Source organism: Buteo buteo, chromosome 22, assembly GCF_964188355.1.
Source record: "Buteo buteo chromosome 22, bButBut1.hap1.1, whole genome shotgun sequence".
Taxonomy (NCBI): Eukaryota; Metazoa; Chordata; class Aves; order Accipitriformes; family Accipitridae; genus Buteo; species Buteo buteo.
The window spans coordinates 16,028,187-16,050,695 of record NC_134192.1 but is presented as its reverse complement, the minus strand read 5'-3'; the positions used below and the strand labels follow the sequence as shown (position 1 = coordinate 16,050,695).

The following is a 22,509-nucleotide window of genomic DNA, read 5'->3' as shown; positions in this document are numbered from 1 at the left end:
CCTACAATTCTAAAAACGAGTCAAGGAAGACTTACCAGATAAAATTCCTAGCTGGAGTAAATGTTGCTATTCTGTTGAATTCGGTCTAATGGCACCTATTTATTCCAGAGATGAGAGTTGGGATGTTCAGCCTGGGGAGGGAAGAAGAGGCCCAGGGAGATCTTACCCATGTATATAAGTTCCTGATGGAAGAAGAAGACAGAGGCAGACTCTTCTCTGTGGTGCCCAGTGAAAGGACAAGAGGCAGTGGGCACAAATTGAAATTCAGGAAATTCCATTTAAACATAAGAAGAAACTTCCTTACCATGAAGGTGATCAAACACTGCAACAGGTTGCTCCATCCTTGGAGATACTCAGAACCTGCCTGGACACAGTCCTGAGCAAGCTGCTCTACCTGACCCTGCTTTCAGCAGGGTGTTGGTCTAGATATGATCTCCAGAGGTCCCTTCCAACCTCATCTGTTCTGTGATTTTTTCTTTTTTTTTTTTTTAACTAATATTAAAAAGGTTCTTGCCTCCTTTTTGATTTAGAAGTAAGGCTACTAAAATTTTTCTAAAACCTTTTTTTTTTTTAAGACAGTAAAAGAGGTTGCTTTTCATTCATGGTGAAACATAATCAAAACGAGGATGATTCTAGAAATTAAGCAACTGCCCTCCTTATACCATCAGTATTACCCAAATGTAATTTGAAGAACCAATTCATACTGCAGCATTTATTTGTCCTGCAGAGTTTATTTTTTAGATTTCTTACTGTTTTTATTACTGTTGAAAAAAGAGCCCAGGTCTGTTGAAAAAGAACCTTCTGAAATGAAACTCTTGTGTTTTTTACAATTGAATTTTTACTTTTTTACTAATTATCTAGGACACTGCTACTTAACCAAAGCCAGTGCATGTTTTATTCATGCTGCTGGCTTCTCTTAAAAATGTAATTAACCTTATTTGTATGCTGTTAACTAGAACCTTTAAAATATTTATTGATGGCTTGTTGCATCACCACTGCTACCAAAACAGCTTACATTATTCATTTACTTTTCAAGGCTTGATGCATTTACTGTACCTGTTGAGGACTAAGACTTTAATAAAGGGAAGAATGGTGCCCAGTTTTCTTGGATCAAAAAACATATGCCAGACAAATGGGTGTACCTTCTAAAATAGATTTGGAATGACTTCAAATCTAAATTCAGAAGATATTTCTGAGGGACCCACTCCTGCAGTTACTTGACATGCACAAGTAGTAGCTTTACTCACTCCTGCTTAGCTGAAATCAGTGCAGCACAGTCAGATGAACTGGGTCAGGCTCAGTCCCCAGTTCAGGATGGCACTTAAGCATGTGCTTGAACACCCCTTCTTTACTGGTGGTCCTTCCCTTGCCACAAGTGCTCTTGCTGACCTCTGCATGGCGTGTAGCTGCAGAATTAGGGCTGAAGCCCAGTGCAAGTCCACTTGCAGGTGCTAATCCCTGAGCGCTCCTGACCCGCTGTGCCAGCTGCAGTGAATATGCTCTAAAGCACGTGTCCCATGATGACATTTCTTTACTTTTAAAACTTACCGAGGCAAAATAGCTGACTAGCCGCTAGGCCAGGTAATTACTCAGCCACCCCACGTTGTGCATGCCTCGTCTTTTTATAATATATTGTATAATGCATTCACTTTTTTTTTTTTCTCTTCGCCTCCCCAAAATGTTGCTCTCTTGACATACCTCTGCTTGCTGTTTTTGTTACTGTGCTTGATCCCCCCTCCCTGGCCCATTGCCATCATGTGCTCGCTGCCTGCTAATTAAGACTCAGCCAGCTGTCAGATCACTGAAGCGACCGCTCGAGGCAACCTTTGACCTGGTACTTGGACCTTTCACCTTCTCGCTTTGCACGTAACCATCTTAGTCTGCATGAAAGCCTTCTGCACTTGGTCTGTTGTGTTTGTGCCTGGGGAGACTGCCCATCCCGGCCAGAAATGTTGCAGTGTGCGTTCAGACATGCCAATCCTGTGCCCCACACACCATCCATTAACTGTCTGAGCTTTGCCTCCTGAAGCCTGGATGTTTTGGAGGCAGTGCATAACCTTGGGGGGAGGCAGCTCTGGGTTTTGAAGTGTTTTTCCAAACAGTGGCAGCTCTGGAGTCATGAGATGCGATGTTTCGGTGAGAATTTAACTCATTAGGTCTGCAGTGTGCTTGGATATGCCAGGGGACTGGGTGGCGCAGGACGGATCCCGCAACTGTTCGTGGTATGCCCAAGAGCACAGCCTTGCCTGGCAGTGTTATGCTGGTACTGCCCTGCAGAAGGGTGGTCTGTGCTGTGGGCACAACTCAAATTTAGGAGGGAGAGAGCTAAGCAGCACCCTCAGAGATCTGTGCTGGGAGCTGAAGCAGGTGCAGTACAGGACTTTGGTGGCATGTTCAGTAAGTTGGGGAGATGGCTGCCACTGCAGCTCGCTCTGTCTCTGGTTCCTTCCCCCAAACCCCAGTGGGACAGGTGTCAGCAAAGGGACCTCGCTCTGGGTGCCTTTTGCTTCAGTTTCATGCACAGAAGCTGCTCCCCAGGCTTCTATCTGCAAGCTGTCCTCCTATAAGCTACCTTTGATTATTTTCTGAGTCTCAAATATGTTTTACCTGTTTTTGTGACACTCATAGCAAGGAAAAAGCCATCCTCCCAGTCTACTGTCAGTCCTGGCTCCATAGAAGCCAACTCCTTCCCATTCACCCCAAATAACAAGGGATCTAATACTTCATAAAAAAAACCATCTCCTGTCGCCCCACCTTAGCGGGGGAAAGGGAAGAGTGGACACAGAGGAGCCCTGAAACCTTCAAGCTAGTGTTTCTCCTCATTCCCAGAGCTAAGAAGCAGACTGATCCGTTCCCCTCTGAAGGGTTTTTTTAAGTAGTGAAGAGGCTTGTTTTAGGCAGCAGCAGTAGGAAACCTTGCTAGGGACCAGCTTCCACCAGCAGTCATGGAATTACACTGTAAATGACATAACAGCCTCTCACTCCCCGCTGCTCACGGCTGGCACGGACGCAGCCCCAAAGCCAGCGCAGGCAGTGACCAACACCGTGCCTCGCTGCCCTCTCCAAGAGCCACCTCTCTGAGGAGACGTGGTCTGGCAGAGAATAGGAAAAGCCCTTTAACTCCCCTACCCTCCTAACCTCCCCCACTGAACAAAACTCCATCAGATAAGTTACTTTTAATAGTCTTCCTGCTCTAAAACATCTGAACCAGATGCAACCACGTTGTTGAAATACGTCACCTCCTCTGAACCCTTTGGGAAGGCTGCAGCAGAGAAGGATTCACGGTGGTGATAAAAGCATGTATAATCTTCAGAGGAAACTGCTCAGATTGCTTCTGCTGCTTGTCAGAGAATGGGCGCTCCCTCTGCCCTCTCTCAGATCATTTTGTATTTGTCATGCCTTGGAGTGAAGCAGCAAGTCAGATGCAGACCCAGCCCCTCTTTGCTAAGTGGCAAAGGGGTGAAAGTGTGATCTGCTCCCAGGAGATAGCGATCTGAGGGGAACTTTGAGGTGCAGTTAAATTGTTTGTTGCAAAGACTTAATCCAGTTCTTGTCTTGCAAAAAATAACAAGAGAGTGTTGTTAACCAGCACGTGGGAAATTTTGACTTTGGCAGTGCATTTTTATCTGTCAGTCATGCTGAAAGATTGCTTTCCATGTCATGCAGAAAAGCGGCACAAACCTTTTTGTTCAGATGCTTGTGTTCCAGCAGGAATGTGGCTTTCCCAGCCCAAAAATGGGAAGCTGCCTAGCATTTTTATGGTGGGAATTGTTCATTGGGATCAGTGCAGACTAGCACATGGATGCTGAACTGAATTAACCCTTTCACCAGTGCAGGTGGTCTGATCATGTTGCATAGGTTGCATACCCATGTGTGCACACAAACACACAGGCAAAAAATATTTGGAAAAAGTTACTGTCAAAGGCTACCGCTACATCTGTGATGGTCAGAGCTTGTCCAGAGGGAAATCACAAACAGCAGGATGAGATAAACTCACCAAATAAGTTCTTTGCTACAAGGGTTTAGTCCAGCTCCCGTCCTGCAGTGGGGAGGCGCTTGCTACAGAATTCGGTAAGGTCAAAATGTGCTGAGATTATTGCCGTTTGTGGGTGCTGCAGGACACGCTTGGGGGACTCCTTCAGAATCAGGACATGGTGCAGGACAGAAAAGTTGTATCCCCACGAGCTGTTGTAATTCCTGGAGGTCCCAAGACCGATACAAAAATTCTGGCCTGTTTCAAATGAGACACAGTTGTTTGCTCCTGTGTCCCTACCAGATCCCTGCGCAGGAGCTGTATTGGTCCAACTTCATCACGTGCAATTTTAGACAGCTTTCCTGGGCATTTGTAGATCGACTTTTCAGTGAGTGTGCTCCTGGCTTGGGGCTCTTACCTCAACACAAGGACTGGAGAAGTGGTGAAGCCACATCCTTCTGTCCTCGTGGGCCTTCCTGCACCTCTCTATCTAAAATAAGATAGGTTGGCAACAGGAGGAGCGCCTCTTCAGGGCACGCTCCTGTACGAATGCTCCCCCAGCTGCTGGGATGGGAGAGGTGACCCAGAAGGCTGTGTCAAACCAGAAGCAGACCGAGACGGGCTCCTGGCTCCTGTGCCCAGACCCCACGTGGCAGAGCCGGCCTTCAGGCTGCACAGCAGCTGCTACAGTGTGCTTGTTCCTTTAGAGGACTCTGGAAATGTTACGTTTATTTGGGTTTCTCCACCCAGCTGCTGTTCAGGGAGCAGTAGCGGGACTGCCGTGGCTCCTTTCTCTCCCTTGCTCCCAAGGGGCTGTAGCAGGGTAGGAGGAAGAGTGATGTTAGAGAGCCGATGGGGCGGTCTGCTGTGCCTTGACATCCCCATGGCCTGTTGGTGTTTGTATGCTCCCTCTGACTGCAACGCTGGGCTCAGGAATCATCCTGTAAAGAGCCAGCACATCACCGCAAGGTCTCAAAGCCTTCAGCTGTTCTGCTTTTGGCACTGCCATTATGGGATAATGGGATTTTCGGGGTGGTGACAGCCTTTGGCCAAGAAGCAAGGAGTCAAAAGTCCATTATGTGCCTGGCACAGTTGCTTTGCTATAATTAGTAATTTTTTTTTTTTGAGGCAGATTTTGGAAGCATCCAAAAGAAGAATGTTTAGCAATCAGGCACAGTAAGGAATGTGAATTTAAGCAGCAAATTCTTCAGTCACTGCAAATCTGTAAAACACCTCTGATGTACGTGGAGCTACTCCAGTCTTTGCAAGCTGCAGATCTGTCCCGTGCCTGGAGGAACATTCGTATAGCTGTCATTAAATAGACGAGATGTAGATACAGTCAGATTTAACATAGATATCAATGAGGGCTTACCTGGAAATGGAAACTCTTAGATCTTTACCTAAAAGACCTCATAGTAAAATACTGATCTTAAGCAAAAGATTTTGGTGTCTGTTTCTGAGAGTGTTGTCCCATGTTTGATTGTTGTCTTTTGGTACTAGCCAGAAGAAACCTGGAATGATTAACTCCTAGTGCTGGCACTGGATGCCTGCTAGCATTAGCAGAGGATGTGTGCATGTCTGAGGGCAGTTTTGCAAATGCAATTTCTTCTTCTAATTTTCTTTTTTTAATATTAAAACCACCCAAAAGCCACCATGTGAATAGAGATAGGATGGACTAATGTTTTGCCTGGAAGTATCTTGCTTAACATTTCTCAGATGAGCAGTCTCCTATAGCAAGTTAAATTTAAAGTGAAACCTGTTTCTAGATGGTAACAAACTGTTGCAAGCTTTCATTTATATTCTGTTGTGTGTTGATCTTCATAATGCTTTAAAAATCTCTTTACTTGTGTCCTTTCTTCCGAGTACTGTGTGTTTGTAGCCTTAACCCTTCATTAGCTAAACCTCCTCCATTACCCACTCTTCACTGTCACCTATTAAAGAAAAAAAATAGGAGCGATAACCCTATTTTTAAGCCATTGCTTTGCTACATGGTAGACTAACAACTAGGCAGAAATGACCTGATTCTGCATGACTTCCACGTGCGTGAATCTCATTGACGTCAATGGGAGCATTACGTGCAAAAAGGACTGCAGGGCATAATTAAAAAGGACCCTTTTCTATCACAACGTGGAGAAAAAAATGTGGTTTCTTCTTGGGTACAATGAAAAGCTGTAAATCATTAGAAACATTCCTGTCTCCTACGAACCTGACATACTACTTTGCTGTTGAGACATGCTTGGGTGAATGATGAGTAACTCACTGAGAAAAGTTCCTGAGTTGGGTTAATGCTTTTTACCAAGTCTGATCATGAAACAGGTTTGACCGGCTGGAAGAAGCTCGGTGGTATGATAGAACAAAAAGAGGGGATTTGCCTGATAGCAAGGCCCACCCAAATCTTGTTCGAACACCAGATTTGTCAATGGCTTTTTCCACTGTTAATAATGAGTGAGCAGTATTTAACTGTTGGAGGCCACCTTCTAGAAATTGGGAGGAAGTCCAAATCTGCTGGTGGTGAGTTGTGCCGCCAGTGTGAGAGGCGGAGAATCAGGCCTGTTGTTGACCATGTTGCTCAGCCTCTCTACTAACAAGTGGAAATGCATTTTACTATGAATGTAACGTTATGCGTGTAATTGGCAACAGCTGCTGCTTTATCACCTGGACACATGGCTCGGCTGCACACAAGCGTGCACACTTCCACGTGTGCGCACATACATGTAGGCAGGTGTTGAAACAGGCAGAGGCAAGCATCCCTTTTTTCCTTGGCATTTGTTGCTTATGCTAATCTTTGTGTTTTTAAATAGTCATCTACTGTATTTCTTTTACCTGGTATTTTTTTTTTTAAATGCTTGTTGCCTGCAACTGTTCTTCGTAGTATCCTGTCCAGGTGATTACCTCTCCCCTTTCTTCTCCTTATGCTTTTTTTTTCCCCTGTGCCCAAGTCAGTCCTGCTGAAAAGCTCCCTTAGCATCCCTCCTCCTTCTGGACTCTGCCCCTTCTCTTGGTGCATTTACTAACTGCTTATCTAGTGAAGTTGTGGTTTCACCTACTACTTCTGCTGTGATTTAGCTGCTCTTCTCTTTCCTGTCTCGCTAAGTTGATACAATTGCAGGTGATTTGCAGCCAAGACCCCCTATTATTTATTGCATGCTTGATCTACATCTGGGCCCCTTTTTTTACTCCACTTGTCTTTAATGACTCCCTTATCCACAGGCCCTGCCGCCTGGTGCACTTCAACCTTTACCAAAGAGGCCAGCACTTGAAAAAAACAATGGTGCCACCACAGTCTTTAACCCAAGCGTTTTCCACTACCAACAGGCTCTAGCCAACATGCAGTTGCAACAGCCTACATTCATCCCTACAGGTAAGTGTCTTCTTGCTTTCCTCAGCATCATAGTTGTCTTTTTTTATGACCTAGGCATTGAGCTAATGAGCAGATTTGTAAGGGTCCTTAGCAAAAGAGTATCAGTGTGTAGTTTCGTGTTAAAAATGGATGAAAAGTTAACGTTTGTTGTTTGACTTTTTTTCCTTCACCTACTACAATTCAGAGCTTTTTACTTGTAAAGATCCCTTCTTAGCCTTTTTTGTTTGGTTTTGGGTTTTTTTAAGCGGTCAAACTAAGAAAAATGTCTGCATGTTTCTTGAATTCATACTTTCTGTTTCTCCTCCTTATGGTTCAACTGGTTAATCCCAAATTAATTCTTTGACTCTTACATAGCACTCTCACAGACTCATGTTAAAATGTCTTGTGGACCTCTGTGCCTGCTCGCTTGAAGCTGCAGGTATCTTTCTGAGCTTCTATCTCAGTGACCTACATATTCCAGCAGCCATGATGTTTATGGAGGGAATGGTTCATCTTTAGTAAATACAAATTACATAATCCTCTTTAAAGGCATATATTTCCCTCTTGTTTGTCTTTTGACCAGTACGATAGCCTAAGCTTTTTAAAAGCAATTTAACTCCCAGCTTTTATTGTACCTTTAAGGTCTCGGAGTAAAATTGAAAGATGCAGTTCAGTAATTCATACAGGACTCGAAATATTGATGTGGCAGAAGTGACTGCTGACTAGCCAATTAACCTCTATTCCTGCAGCCAAATGAAAAACAAAACCTGCTTAGAGTAGTAAGTATTATAAGTGGCTGAATTAGGAATATTCCAGAGCTGATAGGTTGTTTTTTAGTATCGTTATTATCATTGCAGAGCATCATAAGAAAACAAAACGCCCAATGTTTTTAATGTTTAATGCTGTATTCACTTGCCAGATGATATTTATGAAAACATACAAAGTGTTTCTCTGGGCTGGCCCCTCAAGGTGAACACATAGTGAACCTGGATCTTGGCCGTGCCATTCCTTGGGGTCAGGGGAAAAGCTTTAGAGACAGTCCTATACTGAGACCAGACTGCGTCAGGTGTGAGCATGGGTCCAGAGAGCTGGGACCTAAACCCTGTGCTCGTGTGGCGTTTCTGTTATGAGGGCACTTGGAGGCACTCAGAACTCAGCAGCCGCCAAGATGTTCTTCCAGGGAAGTGGAGTCTTGTACGGAGAGACGGAGGGAGGGACTCGAGTAGTAGCCGTCTGCTCTGCAAAGTGCTCTTGGAGGGGATCGGCTGAGCTGACCTTACCACAACTCTGTTAATGTGCCAACCGAAATACTTCTTCAGGAAACACTGACACCTTTGGGAATGCCAAGTCTCCCAGCTGGCTACACGCTCCTCTTCCTTGAGGTCGCAGTTGCCAAAGTTGACATAAGGACATGTATTTCTGATGCGAGCACCATAAATTAGCTTTTACCCAGCACTCTCATTGTGCTGTTGTGCCCTGTCTCATGGCAATGAAATTACGTGCAGGGCTGATGCGTAACAGGTCTATTTGCTGGCACCTGCTCTCGTCTGAGGACATTAATGCTGGTCAGAGCAGCAAATTTCCAGTCAGGGGACGGATCTCTGATGAATTTACGTTATGCATCCCTGTTTTCCCTTATGCATCAGACTGCAGATCTGGTCTCAGCCTTTGCAGTTGTCTGGAAAGCAAAGCAGAGAAGTGGCACGTAGTAGCTCACACTGTGGGGAGGGGAAGCGAGCTGTTGCTTTTCTTAGTTTCTTCTGTTCAGTTATTGAGAGATCAGCATTGTGGGTTGCCATGGGGGGGAAAGTCAGGATGTCTATTGAAAATGGCATCATCACTACAATTGTTTCAAGCCCAGAAAAAACTGCCTCTTTCAGCTTAAACTAGAGACTTTGAATCCTGGTCCCTGCTTGCAGGAGTAAATTGCTTTTGGAAAGTCGGTTTTAACATGAGTGTGACGTTCCTCTAAGGGCAATTTGTTTTCTGCTGACATGATCAGAAAGAAATCAACATAACCCAATACAAAAACAACCCTGATTTCTAGGATAGATCATATAATTTAATATCAGGGTGGTAGAAGAAATATATTCTCTACTACCCAAGAATTCAAGAATTAATTTGGTTTGCTATGATCTCTTAAAACTGAGTTTAAACTATTTATGTACCAATATGCAGAATCTGTTTGCATGTGCTTAAATACTGAATGCTGCAAAGAGAATACCTGCTTTTTAGTTAAAGTGATTTCTAACACTGAAGCTTCACTAATGAAATATCCCTTTTGTTCATCTTTCCACGCTTCAATGCATGGTGTGCAGGGTCAGTTCTGTGCATGACACCCACTGCAAGCGTTGGTAGGTTTTTCTACACAAACTTCTCAACTTTTCCTAATCTGAAAGAGACAGCAAGTTAGTATGCATCAGTGAGAACCTGGGTGGCTGAGTGGTGTGACTGTCTATCTGCTGTCTTCTTTGAGGCTTAAATGGTTGTATCCCTTCTAATTTCTGTGCAGTGCAGTGTTTCGTGTGACTAATAAGAGAATCCAAGGTGATGTGTTTCCACCCCTATTTAGTTCCGCTGCAGAGACAAAAATTTGTCACTTAAATGTCTTTACAATCCATTGAAGTTATCCAACAAAAGGAAATAGCAATGGTAGGATCCTGTTGGTTTATTTTTTTGTATCAGGCATCAGGTGGATTACAGCTTGGATTTTCAGTTGTCCTTCTGAGGACATTTTAGGAGACTGGTTTAATAAAGGCGCTAAGGAGGAACACATCTGGGGTCAGCCCCTCTGCCAGAGCAGGGCGCTGCTTGTACAGCGAGAGAAGCAGGGCTTAGACCATGGACTGGCTGAAGATTCATCACTTTAGTGAAGTGTCAGCTGTGCAGGTACAAGGGGCTGTAGGGAGGTACTGCTGCTGGTGCACATGGGATACAGTGAGGCGACAGGGCTGAGTACATGCTTGTTGCTGCTGCAGGGGTCCAGTATGTTCAGGCTCAGCATCTGGGTCTCACTGGGAACCTGTGCAGGTCTTTGAGGGACCTTCCCCTCTGCCTACAGCTGCTGGGCACAGCAGGGTGGGTGAAAGCTGAGCTTTCATCCTCCAACCAAGGTTATACAAGACTGTCAACATCCAGGTGTATGCCGGCTTCAGCCAGAGGGAGGAAGGTGGGAGCAGGAGCCCTGGGGAGGGTGCAAGGCTTTCAAGGAGCAGGTCTGAAAGCTTTGGCAGGAATGGCTAAGCACTCTGCTCTCGAACCTCCCCATCCCTATAGTGCAGGGAGGACACACCGCTTGCATGACGGGGAGCTGAGCCCTTCAAACACACCTCTGCCTGTAGGAAACCCCAACCCACACGCTCCAACGTCCTGTGGCTGAAGCGTGCCCAGCCCGGAGGCATGCACGCTCCCCGCTGGGGCCGGCCGTGTCTGCTGGGGTGGAGGGGAAGGCAAGCCTGCTTCCCTGCCGCATGTTTGCAGGGATGGCCGGGCCTTCTCACAGGCTCCCCAGCCCCGCAAACCCCCCCCCCGGGTTTGGGGGATGCCCATGTGCGCCCAGGAGCATCCCCTCCAGCACCGTGCTCTGCAGGATATGCAGCTTTAGGAGGCTGCCGAGCTCCCTGCTGCCGTGTTCTTTCGGATGCTCTTTCTGCAAATTGTAGCTGTTCAGATGCATTTGTGTATTTTTCCCTCTTGGCCCCCTCCCCTCTCCATCCCCCCACCCCCCGCAAGAGGGGAATTGTGCCAGATCCTCTAGAATTAGGGTGGAAAGGAAGCACGCTGAAATTGTATGGAGAGAGCTCAGGCTGCCAGCCGCTCGTATGCTGCGCCTCCAGCTCTGTCCCATGCCGAAACATCGTCCCTGCTAGAGAGAGGCAAGAAAACCCCGTGAAAGGGCTGCGGCAGCCGCTGCAAAGTGCATCATGTACCTCTGGTTGCTGGCGGGGACGGGGTGGGGAGGGAAGGGGACAAGCTTTCCCAGGCGGGTGGGAGGGTGCGCTTGCCAAAATGTCCCCACCCAAAGGAACGTGCACTGGCTGCGTCTAACTCCCCACGGGTGCGAGCTGACGTGGGCTTTTGCTAGCACACCCGCCCTCTCCCCCCTTCGGAAATTTGGCCCTTGGAGTCTAATACATCATTGTTCTGCTTATAAATGTACTAAGTGTTGAGAATGTTTTGGTTTTTTCCTTAATTATAATTGTAATTGGCTTTTCCCCTTCTCTCTTGTTTATTTTTTTTCCCAACGCTGTCTTGCTTTGCACTGTGATTGCATGCTGCGCCCCGATGTGTCCTTCATGACGATGTCACATGGCTTGTTGCTGTGATTCCTGCCACGCCCCCAAATCCACCACATGTTGCCATGGTTACATTTAAAAAAACCAAAAAAATATATATATACGCTCCACCCTCCCGTATGTCGCTTCCATGGTTCCCTTCCGAAAGTGCCCATGATGCACGGTGCTACGCCCACCACTGTGTCTGCAGCAACAACTCCTGCCACCAGCGTCCCCTTCGCTGCAACAGCTACCGCCAATCAGGTTTGGCCCTTTCAATGGCTTTCTTTCACGTGTTCAGATCTCGAGGACCGGGCGAGGGCCGGATCCTGCGCGGGGCCGAGCGCCTTCCCGACCCGCTCGGCTTGGCGTAGGCTCGGGCGCGCAGAGGCAGCGTGTGCGTGTGTGCGCGCGCGTGTGTGTGTGTACGTGTGCGTGTCCGGGGATCGGTGAGGGGGCACCGGCCGGTCCTGCCACGTGCGGGATGGGCGGCGAGCCTGGCCGGAGCGTAGGGATGGGCGATTGGCAGGGGTGCAGGCGCTTCTCCAAAAAACAACACCCTTCGTGGGTCCTGAAAAAATGGGCTGTGAAACTCCCAACCATACTGTCACACAAGACCTGCAGCACTTCTGCTTTCAGTCTCAAGCAGAAATACCACCCCAAGCATCCTTCCCCGTGGTATTTTGGCATGTCCTCTCCTGGCTGGAAAGTGGAAGTGAAAACACAAAGCAGCCTCCCCACACTGCAAGATTGGACTCTAAAAACAACCAAAAAAGCAAAAAAAAACCCAACCACCAACCAAACCCCAAAAAATCAGGGGCGAGGCTATGAAGTCTGAAGCTTATTTATGCCAGTAACGTCACCCATCCCTACAGAAATGACTCTGGATGTGCAGTACGTGCCGTTGTAGCACTGCCATAAGTGTACAGGATTTCATGCATGTCTGCCGAGCCATAATTCTCTCCAAAACTTTCCTCTGAAGATACTGAGTTGTGATGGCTGCTTCCGCACCAGTCCTGAACTGTATATGCACAACCTGTCCTAGTGATGCTTCCTGATAATTTGGTGTGCCACAACTTTTCCCAGTCAGACCAGAGACATTTCAAACACTTTTTTTATTTTTCCCCCAATACTAATTTTAGCATTTTTATTTGTCATGCTCTCAGGTTTAGAGCTATTGCAAAGAAAATGGGGTGTCACTTTGTTCTTTAGGAGGCTGTTAGCCATGCTGACTGTCAGTAATATCTCAGGGGGCATCCTCTAGTCTTTTGCTAGTGTGAAGTCACGAGGCTTTCAGTAGAATATTTGCCTGCATAAGTCCTAGGCAGTGTTTTACTGCTCGCAGTAGGGATTGCTAGTCTTTTTCTGTGCTTTGTTGTTATTTTCAGGTAGAGCAGGTCTTACTCATACTCGTATTGGTCATGAGAAGAAAGCAGAAATTCTTGTGCAGTGTTGCTCTGTGGCTGTATGAGTCCTGTTTCAGCCAGATAGTTTCAGGGCATATCTGTCTTACTTGTAGTCTATGGAGTTAAAATCCCAGTACAATCACCACATACTCCACGAGGCATCAGTAATGATGCAGCTATGTTGTACTTAATGTGTGGCAAAATAAAGATATCTTGGGAATGGATCCTGTTTTATAAGACACTGATGTACTTACTAACCTGATACTGAAGACAGAATGAGCAGCACAATCTCAAGACAATGTTTTAATGTATTGTGTTCTTTGTTTTTTTTGCTGTAGATATCCCAGTTATCAGTAGATGAACTGAGTAGCAGCATGTTTGTTTCACAGATGTAGAAGTTCCCGATAGAACAGTAAGTTCCTTTTTGGTATTTCTCTTTACGGTGGACTGCTTTGTACAAGGGCAGTACATCCCCCAAAAGGAGGGCTGGCTCGGGCAGAGGGACCGAGCCTGCAGGACCCCAGTGGCTTCACGCTCTGCCAACTCAACAGAAATTCAGCAGCTGCAGCACAGATACGGACCAGTCCTGTGGTTTATAACAAGCAGTGTTTCCTTGCGTCTAAAATACCCGTTTTACGGTGTTCATGGCCTCCCTTCTTACATCCCCCCGAGTCTGATGGCTGTGTTTACAGATTACTCTTCCTTTGCACAGCTCCCAGCTGCCTGCAGATGCCTCAGGGGTTTGCACTATTGATGGCAAAGACTGCTCTGGTAATGAGTCAGCTGAAAAGGTGTAACTTCTCTTTTGCTGTTAGTGGCATATTTCCTTTCCTGGGGTAAGCAGGACTGGGTCATCATCAGCTGCTGTGCATCTGCAAGGCTGGCTTGGTCTGAGCAGAGATCTGCTGTTCAGCTGCAGTGGGGGCCTGGCTTAGGGTGGGTTTCTTCAAGAGGTCCTTGTATGTGTTTAAGACCAGGATGAATGCCACAAGCAATATATCCTTCACCCCGCCTACAGATCCTGGGCTTCCCTAGGCTGCTAGGTTTCTCTGAGTGGGAACGGTGGAGGAGTTTGTCGTTTTCTTTGATTTACAAACTATTATTTCACAGCTGTAGCAGCGGTGTCATTTTTCCGTTGCTTTTCTTTGTGAGAGTTAGCTGATGATCGCGAGAGAAAATGCCTTGAGGGTTTCAGTTCATCACTGTATTTTTTTTACCCCAAGAGACTAAAGAGCAGTTCACTTCAACAAAAGGTCACCAGTTTTTCCCAATGCAAGCCATTTAGTATACACAGATATGCAACCCATTTCTTCCTTAGGTCACATGTTACAGGCAAGTACTTAAATGCTGGAAATTAATTTGGCAAGCAATTCTCTAATGATGTCTTTAGCGATCGACAGAAGTTACTCATCTTGATGGTGGCCCTTATCTCTGCTGACGTTAATAAAGCACCGTATGTACAAATGACCCGCAAACTGTGGCTATGGACCCTTGTCTACGTAGGGGTGAACACCAAGCTATCCCCATTAGTGAAAATGTTCTGTGTTACACAGTGTACTGCTCTCCCAAAGAACAGACAGACAGACATGACACCTGACATGTTAACCCATTTCCATAACACATGCAAAATAGCCTGTTCCACCCCACAAGGAGATCATTTGCATTGGAAGAGCCCCATTTTTTAACTCTTTGAGATTGTTTTCAGCATTTATTTCAGGAAACTTCTTTTTTCTGAATTCTTTTCACTTTTACATGTGTGTGTGTGTCTGTGTGCTTAAACTCACACTGATTTCAGACCAGGTGAGGAACTTCCATGGGATTTATTTCTTTACTAAGTAGGGAGCACGGCACAGTCTGTTGAGAAAAGCATTGGCAGTGCTGTTAAAGACCATAAAAAACCTTTGCTTGAAAGAAGTAGTGTTAATGTATTGAATTTGATGGGATTTCTTGGGGATCAGGCTACTGGTCTGGGTCAGAGAAGGTCTGGGTCAGAGAAGGAGCCTGTTCTTCATGAGGGCAGTGTGAGCACGTGCATAAGCCATCGCTCTGCCAGAAGCACTTGTCCTCTTAACACCTCGCAGCTGGGGGACATAAACCACCTTTGGAGGCTGGTAGAACAGGGCTATGTCCCCCAGCATCCCCAGTGCTCACAGACCCACCAGCGACCATTTTCCTGCAGCAGCCTGCGTGTTTTGATCCTATTCCTGGGTTGTTACCCACCATCTCCGTGCATATACTAAAGGCAAGCAAATCTCTTGAGGACACATCGTTTCACACTACCACCCAAGCATGTGAAATTATGCATGTGCTCAAGTGTTTTGCCAGATGAGGACCTTGGCTGGCACTCTGCAGTGCTGAGGGGCAATTCCCAAAGCTGCCCTGAGTGGGAGTTGGGTAATTGAAATACTTGCTGCTCTGGCAGATGTTTTTCTTTTCCTCCATAGTTGGTGAGGTCCTGGTAGCCAGGCTGGCTAGTCTAGCTCTGCAGGAGACAAGAGTTGGGTCCTTCAGGAGAGTGTCTTCATGAGTACATCTCAAGAGAGGCAATTTGCTCCCAGAAGAGGGTCTCCTGAGCACAGGGTTTCTGTGTCTGTGTTTTGTCTCTGGGCCCTATTTGCCTTTGGCTTGTGGCTCCTTAGATTTTAATGTGACTGTGGCTCTCTCTAAAGGAAACAGGAGCTAACAGGGGTCAGGGATCCCTTTGGCCCTCTCCTTAGTCACTCTCTACCTGCCATTCTGTCCAAAAATAAGACTATTATTCGCCCACCTCCCTCTTTCACTAATTGTCTTGTCAGTATGTGTGTGAAGCACACTGGAAATGGAAAGCCCTAAGTGCAGATTAAAGAGGATGCCAAGTGTGTTATTAGCAATTTCACCCTACATCAGAAAATTAAGGGAATAAAATGTTTTCTCTCTGCAACATACTAATGGCAACCTCTTGGGCAATGCAGTGAGGATGTAAATGTATCTTACTAGAATGACTTTTATTACAATATAGATATCTCTCTCTCTCTAACTTCTCACTCTTTCTTTGTTGTTTTTTCTTTCCCCTGCAGCAGACCATGTTGAAATTCTGAACAGTAAAATTATGGAGCACCAGGACTTCTTGGTGGGAAGCTGCGCATGGCCTTTCTGTATATATCCCCTCTTCCCTCTATCGTTCTCTACCACCTCTACAGTAAGCCTGTTGCAGCCTACATGTTAACCAAAAACTGATCAATGGGAATGTCAAAAAAAAAAAAAAAAAAAAGCACTATAGAAACAATTAACAAACAGCTCTCTGTTATATGAGATATACAAGTAGAAAATTATAATAGACTTTTATAACACATTACTTTAACACACTTAATCATTTTATGACTACCATCCTGATAAGTGCATCTGCACAGCGGACTGTTGGTTTACTGTATACTATCGATGGATAAATGTTTGTCTTGTTTTTAAAGTGTTATCTTACTGTTTTGTTTACATCATAGTCTATTGATTTGTTTTAAAGTGTACATCATTATCAAGTATACTCAATACCGTTTTTTCATTATTGTTATGTCTTAAGTTTTCATATACTGTAGGTTTTATGGGTTTTTGTTTGTTTTTTACTAAAAATGTTATTGTGGGAAACAGGAATTATGTGCTTGAAAAACACAACACAGGAATGTTCTGCCCTTTGCTGGATTTTGCTGTTAACGTCAGCTAAAGTTGCTTGTGTTAAATGCTCCTTTTATCATTTAAAATTTGCCTTCAGATAGACTCCAAATTTTTAGTACAAGTGGTATGAAAGGACAGCTGTCATTTTAGTCCAGTTCAGGGTATTGCTTTCAATACAATGAGCTGATTCTGGAAACTTTTGGAAAAAAAACCACAAAAGCCCAGGCTCAGTAAGGGGACAGGAACGATTTGCTCAGACAGTGGTAAGCATCAAGGGATTTCTGCAGTTCTGTTGTCCATTGAAGTGCATTCTCAGCTGCAAACGGCGCACAATCTCTCTTGCTGTTCTCATGGTACAGTCAAAAAAAAAAATTAGATGGCGAAGTGAGACAGCTTCAGCTGGGCAAAGACTCATTGCGTTGGAGAGGAGCAAATGCCAACCGTTAGCTGGAGTGGGCCCATAACTGCAACTTAGCCCAAGCTGGGTTGTACCATGCCCAGGGGCTTGTCTCCACTAAACGTGCTGAAACATTTTGGCCTGAAATCTTATGTGGCTTTTCTTGAAATTTTGTCAGCGTGTACCTATTATTTAATCACCATTTTCCATAAGTGGGTGACTTTTTTGCCCCATTATCTCTGGCCCTTTAAAGCAAACACAACAGTAACAAAGCAGGAGAAAGCTCAGCATAAGCTTTCTACTGTATATAAACATTCATCTCAATGGAGCTCCTATAGATCAGTGGATTTATTTTGGCACCTTCTACTTGATCAAGAGCAATGTTTGCCGCACAACAAGGGCTAGTTCTCAATACCTCCTTTACATATGCATGAATGAAACGATTTCCAGCCCGTGCACCCTGGACAGCCCCAGTCTGTCGTTATGCTGCGTTGCTGAACAATCTGGCTGCAGAATGCATTTTGGTTGAGGATACAGCCAAATTTATCCCGGTCATAGCTCTACAGTATCATTGGCATTATGGAAGAGATGGATTTGCTACTGTAAATCCACGAACTCCGTACAAGGAGAAAGAGAATCGTTATTGAAACCAAGCAAGAGGCCAGCTCTCTGCGTCCGGAGGGCCAGCCACCCCGAGCTCACGATGGTTCTGTAGGGTGCCAAATTCTGACAACCAGGTTTTCTTTTCTTTTCCAAGCTCCTTGGCCTTGGTTAGAGACTTTCCTTGCCCCCTCTCCTCTGGTGTGAGCGCAGACAGTTTACTAGATGTGTATCTCCACGGACCACAAGTGATGGAGGGGCATCTAGGGCACAGCTGATGCACCCCAGAACAGGCTCTGACCATCTGCCTGTGGAGACTCATTCATAGGAAGAACCTTTGAAGAGCCCAGCTCAAAAAGGCCTTGAGCCAGAAGGAATCTCTCCATTCATTTCAGCAGGCTTTGAACCAAACCCTGAGAGAGGGGAAGAAACATCCCCACCCCCCTTATGAACCCTGTGCTTTAACAGTCGCTTGTGTCCATAGATGTTCCCCAGCCATCAGCGTTCACAAGCAGCAGCATTGCCTGAAATCAGTGACTCTCATTTATATTGGTGACCGCATACCTGTTCTTTTCACCACTGAGTTTCTGTTTCCCAAAACCATAACATTGTTAGTGGAAAAAGTGGATTTGAGTACTTCCTGTTTGAAATTATTTGTGTATCAAAAATGGGTTTTGCACAACCTGTGCCAGTGCCTCAACAAAGAACAGAGCTGATCTTAAGCCAGAAAGGATGCATTCAAGCTTGTATGGCTTTATGAGTTCAAGGAGGTTGGAATTTTTTCAGTGCTAAATGGATTTTTGTATATCTTGACACTTTGATGTAACCTCCTCTTTTATTTATCGACTTAAACATCTGGCATAGATGTGCATAGAATGTAAACCTAGAATACAGCTGTTTTCATGTCACATTTAAAGCACTGAAAAAAAAAAAGCATTTAAGGATTATTTTTTATTAAAGAGGTCCAATGAGGGATGTTCAGGGTAGTTATATTAGGTGCCACAACAGTTTTTATATTGCTGGCAAATTTAGAGTTAATTTGTAAATGAGTTTAAAGAAAGAAAAGCTTGAAGCACTAAACTTCACCAAATTCAAAACAATCTCGGCAAAAATGCCATTTTGAGGTAGCACTATTTAAACTAGTTGTGCAATGACTTGCTCTAATTTTCTTTGTTCAAGAAAGAAAAGAAAAAAAAAAGTCGCCAGACTATAAATTTCCTAAATAGACTATTACAAAGTCACCGAGCTAGTTAGTGACTCTAAACAAATGTCATAAAAGCATGAATATCATCCTTTATTTGACAAGAGATGTATGTAAGTTTGTTTAAATCGATATAATTTTAGTGACATTTTTATAAGCTTCCCACTTTCCATGAACCTATATTTTTTATTTATCCAAAGTTATTTCTCTTTGTCCATTTCTCTCAGCCTTATGCAAACAATATGCAAGAAATGCTGAAACTTGGATAAAACGGGTCATGCAGAGGGAAAATGAAAGCTGAGATTGATCATTTTCACGAAAAAAGGTTGTTAGTAGTTTCAATAAAAAGTACTACTACTAAACTGTAACATAAGCAGACAATAAAAGAGGGATTTAAAATAAAATGGATTCATAAAACTATTAAGATTATTTTTGTTAAATACAGTGTTTTTAGTAATTTGGAACATGATTTCACAATCAGCCGTGTTTTTTAGTTGGAAATTTCTAGCTGATGATTTTTGACTGTGTATTTTTGCATCGCGATGTTCTAGAAACCGTTACCTCCCTGGCCAGCCTGCGCCGGCCCCCTTCCCGAGCACTCCGAAGCGCTTTTCCTCCCTGCCATCCATCCTTGCCGTCTCGCACCACGCTCGGAGTGTTCCCGAACGGCGGCACCGCCAGGCTGGCCGCCGACCACAGCCGCACCGGTGCTCCGGGGTCCCGCGGCGGGGTCCTCCCGGCGTGCCGGTGGCGGCGGACGTCCCACCAGAGCCGGGCCACCACCGTCGAGGCGGCGTTGGAGATGGGTATGTGTCTCGTGGGTGCAGCTGGCCGGAGGAGGATATGCGCGTGCCTGGCGAGATGTCTTCTCCTCCGCCTCGCGGGCTGCCGGCTGGCGCGGTCGAGTAGCTCTAGGACACGCGGGTACACAATGATTGAGAAACTGGAGTCCTCGTTTTGTTTATCCCTTGTACATTTCACAGACATGAAAATTGAAAAAGGTGAAATTTATGAGGAAAATCTAATTTCCCATTCCTGTTGAATGGATTTAGTTTGATATTGACCTGATTTTACCATGTGCCTGTTGAAGGCCTTAGAGTATATACTGTATGTTAAAGACTGTAATAACTTTTAAAAAAAAAAAAAATAGTTGATAGCCTAATCCAAATGTAAATAGAGCTACAACACATTGTTACTAGGCTACAACGCATTAATTCATGTCATATATTTTCATTTCTCTACCATTAGTTTTTAAGGTTTTCATTATTGCTTTTTTTGATATCTTTAGTAACTAATGAATTTAATTTTGAAGGAGAGTTAGAGAAAGTTTAAAATTTTTAATACATGTATTCAGCCCATTTAGTTATATTCTAAACCAACACTGAAGCATGGTAAGGTATAGAATACAGTCCATAACTAGTTTGTATAGTTTACAGTTTAAGAACAAAATTAACTTTGTATGTAACTCCTACAATGATAGATTCATTGTTAACTAATTATATTAAGTTGTTGTTGCTATGGCAACAAAACTACAACATGGCTACCTTTGTATACATTATTTGTGAAATTTTCACATGTAAATTAAAAGTGATGTGTAACAGTATGAGCTTGTTAAAGGTACAGTTCGATACTGTCAGATAAAGATATGATTGAATATTTTTAAAATCCCAAAGTCCCATGTGAACGCTGAATTTGTGTCTTTAAGGTCACTTTTTCAGTCAAGAAGTTTACAACACATGGATTTAGAGTCAGGTTTTATAGCTTGTAGAAATTGTTGTGTGGCAAGGGTTATTCCACAGTATTTTCACTTCAAAAACACGACAGCCTGTATTTACGACGTAGTGACCGGTCTTGCTTTCATTTCACATTCATTCACACGATGGGAGTTCAGAATTAATCCGTTTCAGTACTGTAGCTCTGCCTGCAATTTTCTTTTCTCCAGAAATTGAGCACTCACGCAATTACGTTACGATCAGGGCTAAATAATTAAGCATATAACTATTTTAATACTAATTTATATTAGCAAAAACTGTACATAAGAAAAAAAAATATTGTGGAATGACCCCGTAACAGTGTTGAAGATACAAATATGCTGCAGTTAAACTGATTCAGTTAGTGTACGAATGTGTGAGACACACCTTTTTTGCACTTATGTACATAGTCCACGAAAGAAATCCTTGGAACTTATTTTGAATATAAAAAGTCTGTAATAATACAGGAAAAGTTTGTAAAAGAGATAGGTATTACTAAGGCTTTGAAAAGGAGGAGTTTTTTGCTATAAAACTTATCTGAAAGCATGATGTTGCTTTGCTGTTGTAAAAGCTTTGTAGTTTGCCATAGCTTATTATACAGCAGACTGATAACAGGTCAGCTCCAACCTGCAGCACAGAGAAATGGGAAACAGTGTGTAATTAACTAGTAAGGTCACTAGCAAAGATTTGAATTACTTTTTTTTGTTTTTTAATCGGCCTACATTTTCAAACACACCCTAGGTCATGTTTCTGATAGGTTGTGTTCTCGGTGAATCCTATTAGGACCGATAGGTCCGTGGCGGCATACACACATTTTTCCTAGCACCTAATCCTATTTCTAGCTGGAAGTGTTTATCTGTTAGAGGTGACTGTCACTGCAGCGAGTGTTTTAAATCCCAGAGGGAATTTGAAATATCACAACTTACTGGTTTTTTTGGTTTTGCGGTTTTGGTTTTTAGTTTTTTTCACCCTTTTGGGGCAAGGTAACAAAATGGAAGGGACTGATGAGTGGATGGACAGGGGAGGTTTTGGATTGTCTCAGGCCATTTTCCTCTGCTGTACGACAGCCGTGGTGTTCGTTTGAGAGAACCGGGTGGCAGCGCTGCCTGGTGCTGCCTGCTCCGACGGCACTGCCTGCTCCGACGGCACTGCCGGGTGGATGTTGGCACGGGGAGGTGGAGGCTGAGCGTGGCAGCATGGCCAGCTTGGTGCTCCCGGCTGGGGTTAACAAGCCCCATTGAAATGCCACCAAAGGAGAGCACAGCCGTGGGCCCCCAGCCCGCCAAGCTTGGTTCCCTTTCCACTGTGTTGGTGGTACTGCTGGGGCTCAGCAGTACAGGGGGGGGTTTGGAGAAGCTGAAGCACCTGTGTTGACCCATTTACTTTTGATTGGAACAAGTTTTTTTTTTTTGCAAAACCCAAGCCCCAGACTTGCTTCAGAAAGGTCGCTGGTTTTGCCATGAGGCTGGTCCCGACTCAAGCAATGAGTTGAGCACCGCAGAGCGGAACCGGTGGGTGGTGGCACCCGATGTCACCGTCTCCCTTTCCTCCCATCCCAGGGTTGGGGGCTGAGGTGTCGCTGCCAAGCGCAAGACCTGCTCTTCGGCCGCTACTGCTGGCATCTCGGAGGCTTCCGATGCCTCACAATGCCAGCAAGTGCCCAGCCAGCCTGCTTTGCACCAGGGGTTTGTTTAAGTGGGTGGTTTGCTGAACTGGAGCCGTAGCATCGTGCGGTCCCAGTGTCTTTAAAACAGGGAAAAATCAGATGTTGCCTCTCTTCATGGGTGTTCTAATAACCTAGATTTGAATACAAAATAATCAGCTAATTCTAGCCACCATGCTATTAAGGCTTCCCTTTGCCGTAATCGATTTCTATAATCGAGCTCTTTCTCGCTTCTAGGGTTATGAGAGAAAAATACTTT

The 22,509-nt window shown here is 44.8% G+C and overlaps 1 protein-coding gene across 5 annotated transcripts in view; it reads left to right on the top strand.

Annotated features, from left to right (window-relative positions):
* MBNL3 (muscleblind like splicing regulator 3) overlaps nt 1-20,423 on the top strand; it is a 94,169-nt gene extending 73,746 nt beyond the window's left edge. For 4 of the 5 annotated variants that reach the window (XM_075054298.1, XM_075054300.1, XM_075054301.1 and 1 more), the window contains 4 exons: nt 7,184-7,334; nt 11,757-11,851; nt 13,332-13,405; nt 16,050-20,423. In XM_075054298.1, the coding sequence (XP_074910399.1) occupies nt 7,184-7,334; nt 11,757-11,851; nt 13,332-13,388 (303 nt within the window). In that variant the 3' untranslated portion in view covers nt 13,389-13,405; nt 16,050-20,423. The remainder of the gene's footprint in view (nt 1-7,183; nt 7,335-11,756; nt 11,852-13,331; nt 13,406-16,049) is intronic. The other variant, XR_012654002.1, reaches the window with a different exon arrangement.
* The last annotated feature ends 2,086 nt before the right edge of the window (nt 20,424-22,509 follow it).